We start from the raw sequence: 15,616 nt of genomic DNA, 5'->3' as shown, positions 1-15,616 counted from the left end.
CTCATACATATGCCCAAGCAACTGCTCCTGTCTGCGGAATTGGTTACAGGGGCCATAGATTCCTCAAACCGCTTCTGGTGCAACGGGACATCATGACAAGTGCCAGAGCGCACGGAAACGCCATTCACCTTCCCGCCGCAACGGTACCTATTTATCTACTTGCGCTGGTGTGATTTCGAATTGCTAGGTTGGCAGGAACTGGGAGAGAGCAACAGGAGCTCACCCCGATGCAGGGATTCGAACTGCTGACCTTACGATCAGCAAGTTCAAGAGGCTGCACAGTTAGCCCATAGCATCAAGCCATAACTAGATTGAAGAAGGGGATGCCACCTGGTGTTTAAAAGTGGGCACTGCAAGGCATTCCTCTAATGAAGGGTAGATACATATCTGCTTGAGAAATTCCAGTGTGCAAAACATTACAGAAATACAAGCAATGCTTTAACTTTCTTTTTTTTACTGCTTTGGTTTTAAAATAAATATTAGAAAAAATATACGTTGTATTGGGTATACATGTTTGTATAGCTTTTGAGAAGTATTGCTAAAAATTCAAAATGTTAAAATAAAAATGCATTTCCCTTAAAAATAAATAAAAGTAAGCTCTGATATACCACCACACTCAAGCATACCTGAGAAGACAGAATGGACTATATGCAATCTGGAACAATCTAGATTTTTAAAAGCTGAGGTCAACCATATAGCAGGGATTAGTTTTAGACCCCAGCCCAATTGTTAGGCTCCAAATACCATAAGACCTAGAACATGGGTAGGCAAACTAAGGCCCGACGGCCGGATCCGGCCCAATCGCCTTCTAAATCTGGCCCACGGATGGTCCGGGAATCAGCGTGTTTTTACATGAGTAGAATGTGTCCTTTTATTTAAAATGCATCTCTGGGTTATTTGAGGGCCATAGGAATTCGTCCATTTCCCCCACCCTTCAAAATATAGTCCAGCCCCCCACAAGGTCTGAGGGACAGTGGAGCGGCCCCCTGCTGAAAAAGTTTGCTGACCCCTGACCTAGAGGAAGAGGGTTAATAATAATAATAATAATAATAATAATAATAATAATTATAATTATTATTATTATTATTATTATTTCCCCACCCAACAGTCCGAAGAGACCTTGGGCCAGCCGTGATTTCTCAGCATAATCCAACTGATCTCACAGGGTTGTTTTGATGCTAAAAGCTCACAGACCAGATCCAGGTGCTCTTGGAGGAAACAGATTTTCTGGATCCATTTCCACTGGGATTTCGGTGCGGTTCTGGCGCAGAAACTCCTTTGGTTTCCATGTATGATTGACCTCTGTCAGGAGAGAGGTGGGGAAATGTGCCCCTGTTAATCCTCCTCAACCTCTCAACAGCTTTTGATACCGTCAACCATGGTATCCTTCTGGAGCGGCTGTCCAAGTTAGGGGTGTGTGTGGCACCACTTTGCGGTGGTTCTGGTCCTACCTGGGTGGACATTTCCAGAGGTTAATGCTGGGGGTGGGTTGTTGGCCCTGTGGAGCCTTCAATGTGGGGTTCCTCAGAGTTCAATTTTATCCCCTATGCTGTGTAACATCTGCATGAAGCCGCTGAACGGGGTCATTTTGGAGTACGTTATCAGCAATATGCTGATGACACACATCTCTACTTCTTTACATCTGCAGGCGAGGAAGTGGATGCGGTGGACCATTGCCTTGCCTCGATAATGGACTGGATTACAGCCCATAAACTGAAGCTCAGTCCAGATAAGACCCAGGTACTGTTAGTGGGTGGTTGCCTAGACCGGATGGCTGGGAGATCACCTGCTCTTGATGGGGTTACACTTCCTCTGAAGGAGCAGGTTCATAGCTTGGGGTACTCCTGGATCCTTTGCTGTCGCTTGAGCCTCGGGTGGCCTCAGTGGCCCAGATCGCCTTCCATCAGCTTCAGCTGGTAGCCCAGCTATGCCCCTATCTGGACAGGGACAGCCTAACTACTGTTGTCTATGCTCTGGTAACCTCGAGGTTAGATTACTGCAATGCGTTATACGTAGGGCTGCCTCTGAAGTAGGTTCAGAAATGCCGGCAGGTGCAGAATTTGGCATCCAGGTTGCTCACTGGGGCAGGACGGTTTGAGCATACGACACTGATCCTGGCTCTGGAAACTAAGCCTCCTGGTGTATATTTTGCTCTAGGAGGCAGTCTGAGAGAAAATGATTTCCCTAAGCTTTGTTGAGATGAAACCAAGCTGAGATCTAAAGCCAGGCTCTGCCAGCTCCATATCTCAAGCCGTTCATACTAGCCTATGTGAATCCACAAGCCACTTCATGTTTACCTTTAAAGTGTGAGTTAAACCCTACATTTTGTGTACAAGGGAAGAAAACGAAGACACCACCAAATATTGCATCCTGCATACGTTTCCTCATGGAAAGAAATCATATATTTATTTACGTTCTCTCCAATGTAAGACAGGAGGTTGTCTTGTGTAGAAGCCTTTTAAAACTGCAGAACAACATGGTTAATGGCTGTGCCAATCAATAATAAGTGTCAATCCATAAAAATGTCCCTCTCCGTTGTAAAAAGAAGAAAGAAATGGGAGCTGGCATGCTGACTAAAATCAATGGTTTGAAGTGGAGGCTTTCGTCTTGTTGATTAAAATTACCTTGGACAGGATGTTTTGTTCGAAAGCCCTCCAAAATGCTGAGGCTTCCCTGTAATCAGATTTTGGACATTCTCCCATGACACAATCCTAAGCCACACAGATCATTTCATGGCAGACTGCGTATGTGTTGCATCGAGCCCTGGCTAGCAGGGAAGTTTTAACAGGCCGCTTCTATATCGTCCTGGACTTGCAGCAGTGAAGTCGCCAGACACCGACTAACTGAGCCCAAGGGCTGGCACTGAATATCCACAAACACTCCAGCTGCTCAAAGAACAAAGCTCTAGGAATGTTTCCCGTTTCTGTGGGAGAAGGAAAAATATGCTTGGCAAGGTCCCTACTGACAGGAGCAACTTCCTGAGGCTAGCCAAAGGCTCAGGAAAGAACCTTGGGAAGAGATTTGTGACAGAGTGGCCAGAGAAAAGATGCTGAGTAAGTCTGGAAACTAGGATTTTGAGGGATGGATGCCTGGAGGAGGAAGAAGTGAATTGGAAGGAGGGGCAGGGAAGACAAGGAGCTGAGGCAAAGAGAAATAACGGGAGGGGAATCTGTAGAAATATTCCTATGCCAAAGGTCAGAGAGAGATATCACAGGGTCAAGGGGAAACAGGAGTGTGAAGGAACTGGGCAAATGGGTTCAAGAACAAGGGCTGGTGAACAGAGTGCTGAAGAGAAGACTGTAACTCCCATCAGCACCAGCTGGTTTGGCCAATGGTCAGGGATGATGGGAGTTGAAGTCCAAAATGTCTGGGAGTCATTATGCAGGGAAATGCTGGTATATTTTATGTTGGGCATATTGTCCGCCCCCCCCCCCCGAACAGAAGCTTTAAAACCACAAGTACAGTGGTACCTCGGGTTAAGTACTTAATTCATTCCGGAGGTCCATACTTAACCTGAAACTGTTCTTAACCTGAAGCACCACTTTAGCTAATGAGGCCTCATCCTGCTGCCGCGCCGACATAGCACGATTTCTGTTCTCATCCTGAAGCAAAGTTATTAACCTGAAGCACTATTTCTGGATTAGCGGAGTCTGTAACCTGAAGCGTATGTAACCTAAAGCATATGTAACCCGAGGTACCACTGTATATTTGATTCTGTTTTGCCTTCATCAGAAAAACCAAAACATCAATTTATTTCAATACACTTTGTATGAGAACATTCATGTGATCTTTTATATATATATATATATATATATATATATATATATATATATACACACACAGTGGTACCCCGCAAGACGAATGCCTCGGAAGATGAAAAACTCGCAAGACGAAAGAGTTTTTCGTTTTCTGAGGTGCTTCGCAAGACGGATTTCCCTAAGGGCTTGCTTCGCTAGACGAAACAGCCCTCCTCTCGTGTCATGGCGACGCGCACTGCACGCACGCACGCTCGCTTCCCCGCTCCTCCGGCTCCCTCCCACCTTCCGGCTGACGGTTAGTGCCTCGCGCCGCCGCGCGCTCCCCTCAGAGAACCGTTGCCGCCAGCGCCTCTCTCTCCCTGGAGTCGCGCTCCTGAGCCCCGCCGCCCTCCAGCAGCCGCGTCGCACGGTGGCCACAACGCGCGGGTGAGTCTGAGCTACCGGCTGCGGCAGCTGTCCTGCTTCTCCCCGCCCCTCCCCGCCGTTGTCAGTGTTTAAATGCAGTGGTGCTTCGCAAGACGAAAAATCTCGTACAACGGAAAAACTCGCGGAACGAATTATTTTTGTCTTGCGAGGCACCACTGTGTGTGTGTGTGTGTGTGTGTGTGTGTGTGTGTATATATATATATAAACTTAGAGGTTTCCTGCACAGGGATGTCTCTTTTTGATTAGCATTGCAACCCTGTATATGTCAATTGAAAAGTAATTTTCCACTGAGGATCAATCAGATAATTGCCAGAAGTATTACTCAAAGCTCAACCTTCTAATTTCTAGAATCTAATGTACGAGTGGGGGTAAAAAAAAATACCCAGCAATGCATTACAATTGAACATTTGCTGTCCTTTAGCGGTACCTTGAAATCATCTGCCCGAGGTGGAATCCTTTCTCCGGCCTGCCTAAGAGCAGGGCCGGCTCCGTCTGAAATGCCTGTAATGTGTTCGTACCAATTTCCTCTCCCTTTCTTCTTATTTTTAAACACATTTTGTTACAATTGTTCTATGGATCAGAGAAAAGGGGTACACTTTGCAGTTAATTTCTGTATGATGAAACGATTCGGATTTTCAATGATTGTGCATTATTTAATCTCCCCCTAGGAAGATGTTTGAAACGCGTTTAAAAAATCCGAAAGACCATTTTGTCAATAAAGTTTTGTGCATCCTTCACCTTTGCTTTCTTGGCTTCGTTTCACAAGCTGTTGTTTCAAGCAAGCAGGGCTTAAAGGTAACGGACCCCTGACAGTTAAGTCCAGTCGCAGACGACTCTGGGGTTGCGGCGCTCATCTCGCTTTACAGGTCGAGGGAGCCGGCGTTTGTCCGCAGACAGTTTTTCTGGGTCATGTGGCCAGCATGACTAAGCTGCTTCTGGCGGAACGAACACCAAAACCAGAGCAGCACACGGAAACGCCGTTTACCTTCCCGCCAGAGCGGTACCTATTTATCTATTTGCACTTTTTGGCGTGCTTTTGAACTGCTAGGTTGGCAGGAGCAGGGACCGAGCAACTGGAGCTCACTCCGTCGTGGGGATTCAAACCGCCGACCTTCTGATCGGCAAGCCCAAGAGACTCAGTGGTTTACACCACAGCGCCACCTGCGTCCCAAGCAGGGCTTAGGGAAGGAAATATGATGGATTATGTGTGCTGATGTTTGCAGGTGTCCACACATGGGGTTCCCCCGCCCCACCACGGACGTGTACCAGGCTGCCCCCACCATTAGCACAAAGTAATAATTCTCTCCCATCACTCACATAAAAGAATCAAGTATTTTCACGTTTATTTGTCTTTTGGGGTTGCCACTAAAGTCTCCAGTTTTTGGCTTCTATAGAAATTTCTCCAAAAAGAAAAAGAAAAAATCTTTTCTTAAAGAATGAAACAAAAATTAAAAAAAGACAGACAAGACGTCATGGGGAGGGGCCCCCACAGACCAAATCCTCGCTCCCCACTCTCTTCTGCTTCCAGGGTCCTGTGCGGTTCACTTCCCCCCCACCCCCACCCTAAAAGCTGGGTTGGTCCGTTACCTCTGTCGGGGTCTTTATCGTCCCACTTGCCCCCCTTTTTTAGTTCTTGGTCCTGTATTACTTCAGGTTGGTTTGTTAAAAGCGTGGAACCCGGTAGGCCCCACGCCTCCTCAGAAGGCGGCTTAGTTGACCCTGAGTTCAGTCTCCATCGCCAGTGTACAGTTTGCTTGCACGCAACCCACCTCCTTGCCCGCCTTGCGGCGGGTTTACGTTTCCACGCCGCTAACTGGACCTTCCGGCAGGGGTCCCGGCCTTCCCCCCACCCCCACCCCGGAAAAAGAAGGTGAACTGTCCCTTTGCCCCGCAAATAGCTGGAGGTATTCATTTCCCAGCAGGCACGTGGCGGGGGCAGTGTGGGATCCCGAACCCCTTTTGGCACCTCTGCTTAAGCAAACTCCCTCCACGGGGCAAAGGCATGGGGGGAACAGCACAAAAAGGGGGGCTGTGGTTGCAGCTGCACTGTGGAAGGGGTAGGAGGAGCTGGAGGGGGGCAAGGCCGACAGGGGTGGGGTGGGGTCTGTGTCTGCGGATATCGGTTTTCATATCCCTTTCCCTCATAGTAAGAGGCTCAGGAAACTGTCTTTCTGCGGCGTCAGAAACAAGCTGCCACAGATCTAATCACCACAATGGCGAGGTTCAACTGGGGCGGGGGGGGGCATGTATGTCTCTTTCCCACGAGAAGTGGGGATTAGAAAAGGACTCTCTCTCCCCCTTGGATTTTGAGAAGAGCTGTGGCCTTCTTTTTTGGCGGGGAGGCAGGAGGGCCGCAAAGATATCCACACACTACCCCTAGGGCAAGGGATTATGCGCCAGGGTGTGCGCGGGGAAGTCCCCTCACGCCTGGGTCCCCCAAATCAGGGCATACGCATAGCGTACATGTCTTAAGAGCAGGCGCCTCCGCACGAGAGCGAAGGCAGGGCCGAGGTGGGGAAGGGGGCCAGTAAGCACGTGGGGCGGGCATCACTCCTGCCCGCTGAGTTCGCGGGGGGCTCCCCGGCGCGGAGTGCCCTCCTCAGAAGGCGGGGGCCCCCGAGGCGGCGGGGGGGCTCCCCGAAGAGTCTGGATGCGCCGGCACTCGTGGCAGATGCGGACGTGGGTGCAAGGCCGGGGGGTCTCCTCCAGGAGGCGCTGTGGCCCCGGCTCAGACACCAGAGTCCCCGAGTAGAGCTTTCCGTTGCTGAGGCGCATCTCTCGGACGGAGCGCAGCGACAGGGCGCCTCGGGTGGTGTAGTGGCGCCGGCGCCGGCGGGAGCGGGTCGGCTTGCGGCAAGAAACGGCGTGGCGCAGCTCTCGCAGCATCTCCTGGCACACTGAGATCTGTTGCAAAGGAAGCAGCAAGCAGTGAGGAGGTGGGCGCCACCCTAAGCATACCTTCAACATTCCTCGGGTGAAAATAGGGGGGAAACCCCATTTTTCTGCATGCCCCTGTTTCCCCGGCCATATATACTTGTGTGGTGGCAGTGGCCGAGACTGAGAAGTCAATATCCATGTTAAACTTTGCGCAATACCACAGAGAGCACCCAGTGTAATGTTGCTACATTAGGCGGCTTGGGGCATTGTGGGTAATTTAACACAGCGGGCAGCATTTCAGGACCAGCCCCTGCCCACTTGTGGGGCACCAATGGAGGAAGGCATGCTTCTTTAGCCCTTCTGGCGTCTCATTTCACGGCTACCCTGCCCCTCTATTTGCACCCTGCCCAGGGTTTCCAAGCAGCAAGTATTTTATTGATCCAGCCCATCAGTAAACGGGGCCTAAAAAGTTGATAAACTTTGTATTTTGCCCTATGAGATTCTACCTCAACCCTGTTCCTCAGTTTTCAGATGCTTGCAGGTTCCGCTGCGACTTGATCGTCCTACGCTTACCCAGAAAAAACAGTATTTTTGAAATGAAAGTGTTGCCGGCAAACCCAGCCTCCAAATCACTGAGGTACAATCCTCTTGGATTCTCACGACACAAACAAGAATATGAGCACAGACTACCTTAAAATCACAAGAGGTTTTTTTAATTTAAAAAAGTCAATGCTGAAATAGAGAACAAAGATCCACCTTTGCACTTAGAATGCCCCAGAGAAACTTACAGGGCAAGGTATTGACCTCTGACCCCTGTGAGATTCCCCAGCATCTAGTAACCATAGATAGACTGCCTCTGAACACGGGGGTTTGTCTTTGAACTATGATGAATAGAGATGTGGGGAAATTTCAGCGGGAACAGAAGTGGCCACAGTTCATTTACTTGTCTTGTGTTTAGAACGGAACTCAATCCACCAAATAGATCAGTATTCACTTGTTGCTGCTGCTTTCAGTCTCAAAATGATACCTAATTCATTGTCCACCGCAACTTCCTTTGCAGTGACATGAATGGGATGGAAAAATGAAGTGACAACATAATTTACGTAATTAATTACCTAAGTTACGTAGTTCCATCACAGCAGACAGAGAGACAAATAACATACGTTTTCAAGGCGAACGGCAGCGGAATGGAAGCAATGTTTATGCGAGGAACAGAGGGCAATACAGAAAATTATGCCTTCTGATTAATAACGTTTGATAGACCTAGTCTGGGTTCATTTAATCCTTTAAAGATATAATTTCTTCAGAAACTGGGTAGTGTTTTCCCTAAGTACTACTGCTTGAATAAATCCAACCTGTCCTGCTGGAATAAATTCTTCTGAGCCTACTGCCAGTTGGTTTCAATGAAAAATAATCACTTAGTGCTATTCCAGACATAGCAGCCATCTTGTGATGTTACAACACGGCAGCCATTTTGGAGATGGTCCTTACTTGGGTAAAATGTGGGGGAAATTCTCAAAAGGCGGAGCAACAGAGAAGTCTTTAAAACAAAACAAAAAATGGAGGCTAGCATACTAAATACTTCTGAAGGGTCCTCCCCTTCCCCTGCTGCTGACCCAGAGGGAAAAGAGGGATAGAGTGGGAGGGAGTTTCTGTAAGAAAAGGCCTTGGTAGCTGAGGTTGGGGGGAGTTGGGTATGTTTAGCCTGGATAAGAGGAGACTGAGAGGAGATATGATAACCATCTTCAAGTATCTGTCACACGGAAGATGGAGCAAGCTTGTTTTCTCCTGCTCTGGAGGGTGGGACTCGAACCAATGGTTTCAAGTTTCAAGAAAGGAGATTCTGACCAAACATCAGGAAGAACTTTCTGAAATTAAGAGCTGTTTGATAGTGGAAGAGACGCTCCCAGAAGTTGGCAGACTCTCTCCTTCACGGGGAGTTTTTAGGTAGAGGTTGGGTGGCCATCTGCCATGGCTGCTTTAGCTAAGATTCCTGCATTGCTAGGGGTTGGACTAGATGACCCTCGGGTCCCTTCCGACTCTACAATTATAGGAGTCAAGGACACTAGAGGGCCTTGTTCCAGTCTGGCACACACTCTCTGGGCCGAAACTACCCCACTGCCCTGAATGTCTTAGAAGATGAGATATAAACAGCAATTAATAGAACTGATAATGATAACTAAATTATTATTGGTGTATTTAAAGCAGAGTGGATTTGTGACCTTCCAGAAGTTCCTGGGCTGAAACTCCCATCATTCCAGGTCATGCTGGCTGGAGCTGATGGGAACTGCGCACTGACAATATCAAGAGGGCCACAGGTTTCCCCTCCCGAATTTAAGAAGTATTAATACGGGGGAACAAGAATCAAGGACATGTAAGGTGAGAATAACCCTTCAGCTCTTGTTAGAAACAAGAGGGTTTTTTCCCCCATGTATGCAAAAAAAAAAAAAAAAAAAAAAAAACTTCAACAGCTGATGAACAAAATAATAAAACAATTCATTTTGAACAGCAGGGCAGCATGCTCTGTGATCTTCATTGTTTATGTGACTACAAAGCTTCCTGCGGCTGTTAGGGCGGTTGTTTTGTTCTGTTTTACGGCAGAATATATTTAAATTTATGTTCTAAATAGGTTGCAAGTTGCTTGGAGACCTTTGGGTAGCAGGCAACAAACAAATCAAAACAAACAAGCAAGCAAATAAATAATATGTGCTCGCAACCGATAAATTACCGCAAAATGAAGCCAATGTCAGCTCATGAACAATAGGGAAATTATGCTTTTCTGTTACAGGGCAACCTCAAACAGCAAGCCCCCAGAAGAGGATGTAGCCAGTCATTGCAGGTAATACTAAGTGCCAAGGTAGTTTGGTGGCTGGTACACTTGGCAATACAGGCAGACGGCTGCCAACATGGCTGGGCAGCATTGATCCTGAAGAAGGAGCAGGTAAGGCCCAGCCACCAGCCACAAACAAGCAGGACAATATCATTGCTCCTGCTCTGAAAACAACGGCAGATTTCTGCCCGCTCTCAACACATACCATACTTGTAAAGCAGTGTCACACCACTTGAAATAGTCATGGTTTCACACAAAGAATTCTAGAAGCTGTAGTTCGATACGGATGCTGAGAGTTGTCAGGAGACCCCCTCACATAACTACAATTCCCAGAAGTCCCTGTGAAGAGGGATTGGTTGTTAAATCACTCTGAGAATTGCGTCTCTGGGAGGGAAATAGGGGCATCCTAACACTCTTAACAGACTATAGTTCCCAGAATTCTTTGGGGAAGCCAGGACTGTCTAAAGGGGCATGGTACTTTAAAATGTGTGGTGTGAAAATGAACTTCTCCTCTCCTCGACCCTCCCAATGTCCCTATTTTCCAGGGACAGACAGTCCCGGATTTACTGAAGCCGTCTACATTTCTGATTTGATCCCAGAATGTCCCGCTTTTCCTTAGGAAGTCCCTATTTTCATCCGGGAGATGTTGAAATGTATGGAGTTATCCGACTCCCCGAGCCATCTGAATACAGCCCTGTATAGGAAAGCTTTTTTTTAATGTTTAATGTTTTATTATGCTTTTATGTTGTAAGCAGCCCAGAGTGGCTGGGGCAATACATAATAAAATGGGTGGGGTATACAGTGGTACCTCGGGTTAAGTACTTAATTCGTTCTGGAGGTCCGTTCTTAACCTAAAACTGTTCTTAACCTGAAGCACCACTTTAGCTAATGGGGCTTCCTGCTGCCGCTGCGCCGCTGGAGCACGATTTCGATTTCTGTTCTCATTCTGTTCTTAACCTGAAGAACTATTTCTGGGTTAGCGGAGTTTGTAACCTGAAGCGTATGTAACCTTAGGTACCACTGTAACTAATAAAATCAGATAGGCAGGGTGTATAATATTATTATTATTATTATTATTATTATTAATAGAATACGACGATCCTGTCTTCATTGGAGAAATGTTGGGGGTCTGCACTATCTGTCTGTCTCTCTCACAAACACACACACACACCTGCAATTCTGCCTCTAGTCTGCACATGAGACCCTCTGATTCACTCCTCAATCTCCTTATGGTTCCTTAACCAGTTTAACGCCCTTCTTAAAACCACCCACTCATACCTCTTCAGGGGCTGGTGGCAATAGTCTTCCCTTTAGACCCAGCCACTGTCCCTCATTCCTTCCTCCCTGCAACCAGAGAACCAGCCCCACCCCACCTCACCTCTTCATGTTCAGCCGAGCGACGCGTGGCCCATACAAATTCCATGACAGCGACGAAGACTGCAATGATGAGCCCGCAGATGAGCACCACAAAGATGCCTCCAATGTTCTCCATGCCCAGCCCTATTGGGGGGGGGGGGGGAAGAGAGAGAGGAAGAAAAAATAATAATGGGTGCCAGCAAGGACAGGATGGACACAGCTCTAAGCTGCCTCACCCTGGCCACTTTCAGGAAGTCAGAGAGCATTCCTAACACCTTGGATTTCACATCTCTCTCATACACACACCTATAATGTTGTCTCCTTGCCCAGTGTGCCTAGAGCAGCTCTGAATGTTCCCTTCCCAATATTTTCAGTGCAATTTTCAGCGCTTTGGAAGATCCCCAAATCCCACCCAAGAAAAACTTAAATGTATGCTTTTGAAAGTTTGGATGTTTGCAGACACCATGTTTTCATTTCCCTGCTGTTCCCTGGCTACTATTTTTCAGCTTTTCCTTCCCCAGAATCCAGCCAATCCGGAATCCCTTAGTAAATGGGCTGACACATTTTGCTGATTTTTCAATAAGTGGGATCTTTAAAAATCAATAGGACACAGGCTGAAAATAAACCCTTTCCATCCAAACCAACAGAAGCTACTGACTTGCTCAACTGTTAGTCGGACACAATACTGGATCTGTTTCTGCTATGGTGAGGCATGTATTACTGCGTCTACAGCTGCAGCTCATTGGATTTTCCTCCACCAAGCCATCTTTTTCGACCGGCAGTCTTCTCTCTTGCCACCAGAGGTTGCTCTACACAGCCTATTAGCAATCTCTACAAAACTTACATCTGATTTCAGCAGGTGGAAATGCCTGTGAGCCACACATGAAATCTAAGTCCCAAAAACTGAAGCCAAAACAGCCCCAAAGACAGGGCCTCACAACCATATACTGTGGGCCTTCATTTAGGCAGAGAACCATGCTCAATGCCAAGGTTTCACCTGCTGGCTTCTTCCTCCAGGTATTATTCTCTGCCCCCGCCCCCAGCTTGCCATGTTTGTATGGAAGAGAGGTGTGAGGAACATTGTGACATACATTCAAAGCACATTTCTTTCCGCAGGGCCTGTAAGACAGAGTTGTTCCGCCTGGCCTTTGGCTTGGAATCAACTTGATCCCCTTCCCATCTATCCTTTTTCCTTTCTCCTTCTGTGATGGAACTCCTATTTGGGGGGACTTCCCTGGATTTTTTCTGGCCCACGTAGGACCAGTCTGGATAGTTGGCCTTGCTGAAGATTTGACGTTTTCATCCCCCAAAAGTTTTTGATTTGAGTTTCTACTGAAATGAGGCTGCATTTTCATGTTGTATTTTAATCTTGTTTTTAAGTTGTATTTTAACCAATTGTTTTTATACCTGGTGTTAGCCGCCCTGAGCCCGGACTTGGCTGGGGAGGGCGGGGTATAAATAAAATTTACTATTATGTTTACTATTTAGATCACATGCCTCCGTCCCCAATTAATCCTGAGAACTGCAGTTTGTTGGGAACTGGGAATCTGTGAAGGGTAAATGGCAGTTCCCAGAATCCTTTGGGGGAAGAAGTTATGTACAGTGGTACCTCTGGTTACGTACTTAATTCGTTCCGGAGGTCCGTTCTTAACCTGAAACGGTTCTTAGCCTGAAGCACCACTTTAGCTAATGGGGCTTCCTGCTGCCGCTGGGCCGCCAGAGCACAATTTCTGATCTCATCCTGAAGCAAAGTTCTTAACCTGAAGCACTACTTCTGGGTTAGTGGAGTCTTTAACTTGAAGCGTATGTAACCTGAATAATATGTAAACCAAGGTACCACTGTACTTGAGGTGCCTGGTGTGGGTTTAACCCATATTTATCAAAAACCTTGGGCTGCAATTCCAGTTGGGTTCTGCTCAGTGTTAACCCAACCATGGCATCCACTGGCAACCTCAGGTTGGCGGCGCCCATCATACGCACCCCTCTAACCCTCAGCACCTCACCTTTGGCCCGGTGGTCCTCTTCTTTGGGACACTTGCTTCCCTCCCACCACTTCCGTTTCAAGATCTCCAGGCGGTTGTTCTCCTGTAGCTGCAAGATGGCGAGGGTGATCTCATCCCGGAATGGGGAGCCTGTCAAGGAGGCAGATATGACACAGGGCTGTCGATGATGATTAATCCACCCCTTCTCAGGCCATCACTCAGTCGAGCTTCAGAGCAGGGGCCGGCATGTCGGCTCCAGCATTATGAAAGTCGTCTAATATAGCTCCCTGCTGACTTTGAATCTCATTGACTAGTTGGCTTATTGGTCACACAAGGCTTGTCAGCGTTTAAGGGAAGGCGAATGGGGCCTCAGCTGCTGCAATCAGCTCCAGCTCCTTGCAAGAGCAAGCCTATATCACTTTTTTGAAAATCTCCCTCAGTATTGATCTCTGGGTGATTGGCTGACCTTACTGCCTAAGTTCATCCAAAGTGAAAGGGGAATCTAAAAGATCCATGTTGATGAAACCACTGTTTTGAACATCCCCAAAGACAGGCTATACCTGCCTATGTAGGGGTGTGTGTGTGTGTGTGTGTGTGTGTGTATGCGCACACACGCATGCGCGTGAGAGAGAGAGAGAGAGAGAGAGAGAAGGGAAAAGAGAAGGAGCTGGTATAAGCAAGCACATCTGAATGAGAAATCAATGTGTTTTTTTGAAAGGTTCATGCAAGGTGTTTTGTTGTTGTTGTAGCGTTCACCAGTGCTTTTTTTTCTTTAAAAAAAATGGTTAGGGGTACTCTCATTTTGACTCAAGAATTCTCACCATTTTATAGTTCAAATCGGGGGAAATAAAAACAGTAAATGGACAAAAGTACAAAGATTCACAAAATGTTTAGGGGTACGCGTCCCCCTGCGCCCCCCCAGAAACAAAAGCACTGGCGTTCACACAATGTCATTGACAGCAGAACACTAACCTGTATAACCTCCACCCCACCCAGCTCAAATTATTCTGGATTTACCCTTTCCAAGGGACATTTTATGTAAAAAAAATAAAAAATTGTCGACAACCCATTTGCAATATCTCAAATTACGCCCTCTCCACAAAGCACACCTTCTACCTTTCTGGTAGAAAAAAATTTAAACGGTCAATTTTGGCCTTCAAAAAGAATTCCTTCTGATTAGTTCAGAGTGTCCTGAACTCCAAATGCATTTGACAACCTGCCACCTGGCGGAACCCCCAGTTATTTGCATTTATCTGTTTCCAATACCCATTCCAACCCCAGGCTGAGCCAATTAACAGGGCACCTGGCTCAACCTCACAAAGGTTTTCGGTGGTGGTCCTTCTCCAAGAACCCCCATTGCACCCCCATGCGGACTACTGAAAGATTATAAACCTAGAAAATAGGGCCTTGTCTTGATATTTTTTGACAATAAAGAGGCTCACGTACATATAAACAGTATCTATTTCATACCAATATAGAAGATCAGCAATACAGATGTCACACAAACACATACAGAATCCTGAGGGCAGGCCTGTATAGGTGAGTTTTTAACATTTGATGTTTTATAATGTTTTTCTATTTTGCTGGAAGCCGCTCAGAGTGGCTGGGGCAATCCAGTTAGATGGGCAGCCTCTAAATAATAAAATCACATTATTATTATTATTATTATTATTATTATTATTATTATTTAAACAGTGTAGACTATGGACTACTAACTACGGATTGTTAGTAAAGAGTTGATGATTCATAGCATTCATTGTAATTTGGGATTTTTTTATGTGCTTGTAAAATGTTTGTGCTGTTGATCTTTCATGTTAGCATAATATAGACACGATTCATAACTTCTTTTTTGGTTTTGTGCAACATCTAGCACCAGCAATTCCTAGTGCCAGGTGCAGTACAGAAGACTCAAGGTAGGAGTCATACAGCAACCTCCACAATAAGTAGAAGTGACTCAGGTATATATAAATAGCATCTATTATTATCAGCATTGTAATTATTATTAGGCCCACGCTTCTGTGTCCCTGTGCCTTTGACATTTTCCATTGTTCTGCTCTTGGCACCAATGCCAGCTGATGATTGGCTCCAGCTCCTGCCACTCACCCAGTGGCATGCCGATGCCATAGCCCTTGGTATCCAACAGCCCCCCAATTTGCGTCAGGTTGCAGTTGAGCCTCCGGTGATACTCGTTCATCGTGCTCTCGAGCAGGAAGGCGTACTTCGAATTCAGCACCCGGGCGATCCCCTCCTCTGTGCTCTTGACAAAGACACTAGGTTGCTTTGAATGCATGTAATTCCACATCCGCTGGTACGTCTGGTACCGAGAATTCTGGTTGGAGAAAAAGATAGGGAGAGAATGAATGAGAGAGAGGATGCTGAGACTTTGC

The 15,616-nt window shown here is 46.8% G+C and overlaps 1 protein-coding gene across 1 annotated transcript in view; it reads right to left on the bottom strand.

Moving 5' to 3' along the window:
* Positions 1 to 5,504: 5,504 nt before the first annotated feature.
* Positions 5,505 to 15,616, bottom strand: part of GRIK5 (glutamate ionotropic receptor kainate type subunit 5) — a 95,692-nt gene continuing 85,580 nt past the window's right edge. The window contains exons 17-20 of the mRNA XM_083454885.1: positions 15,333 to 15,558; positions 13,251 to 13,379; positions 11,270 to 11,391; positions 5,505 to 7,088 (exon numbers count right to left, since the gene is read on the bottom strand). Of these exons, the coding sequence (XP_083311011.1) occupies positions 6,732 to 7,088; positions 11,270 to 11,391; positions 13,251 to 13,379; positions 15,333 to 15,558 (834 nt within the window). The 3' untranslated portion in view covers positions 5,505 to 6,731. The remainder of the gene's footprint in view (positions 7,089 to 11,269; positions 11,392 to 13,250; positions 13,380 to 15,332; positions 15,559 to 15,616) is intronic.

The sequence above is a fragment of the Podarcis tiliguerta genome (assembly GCF_965153285.1).
Source record: "Podarcis tiliguerta genome assembly, chromosome: 8".
NCBI classification, from domain to species: Eukaryota; Metazoa; Chordata; class Lepidosauria; order Squamata; family Lacertidae; genus Podarcis; species Podarcis tiliguerta.
This window is presented reverse-complemented; position numbering and strand designations above follow the sequence as displayed.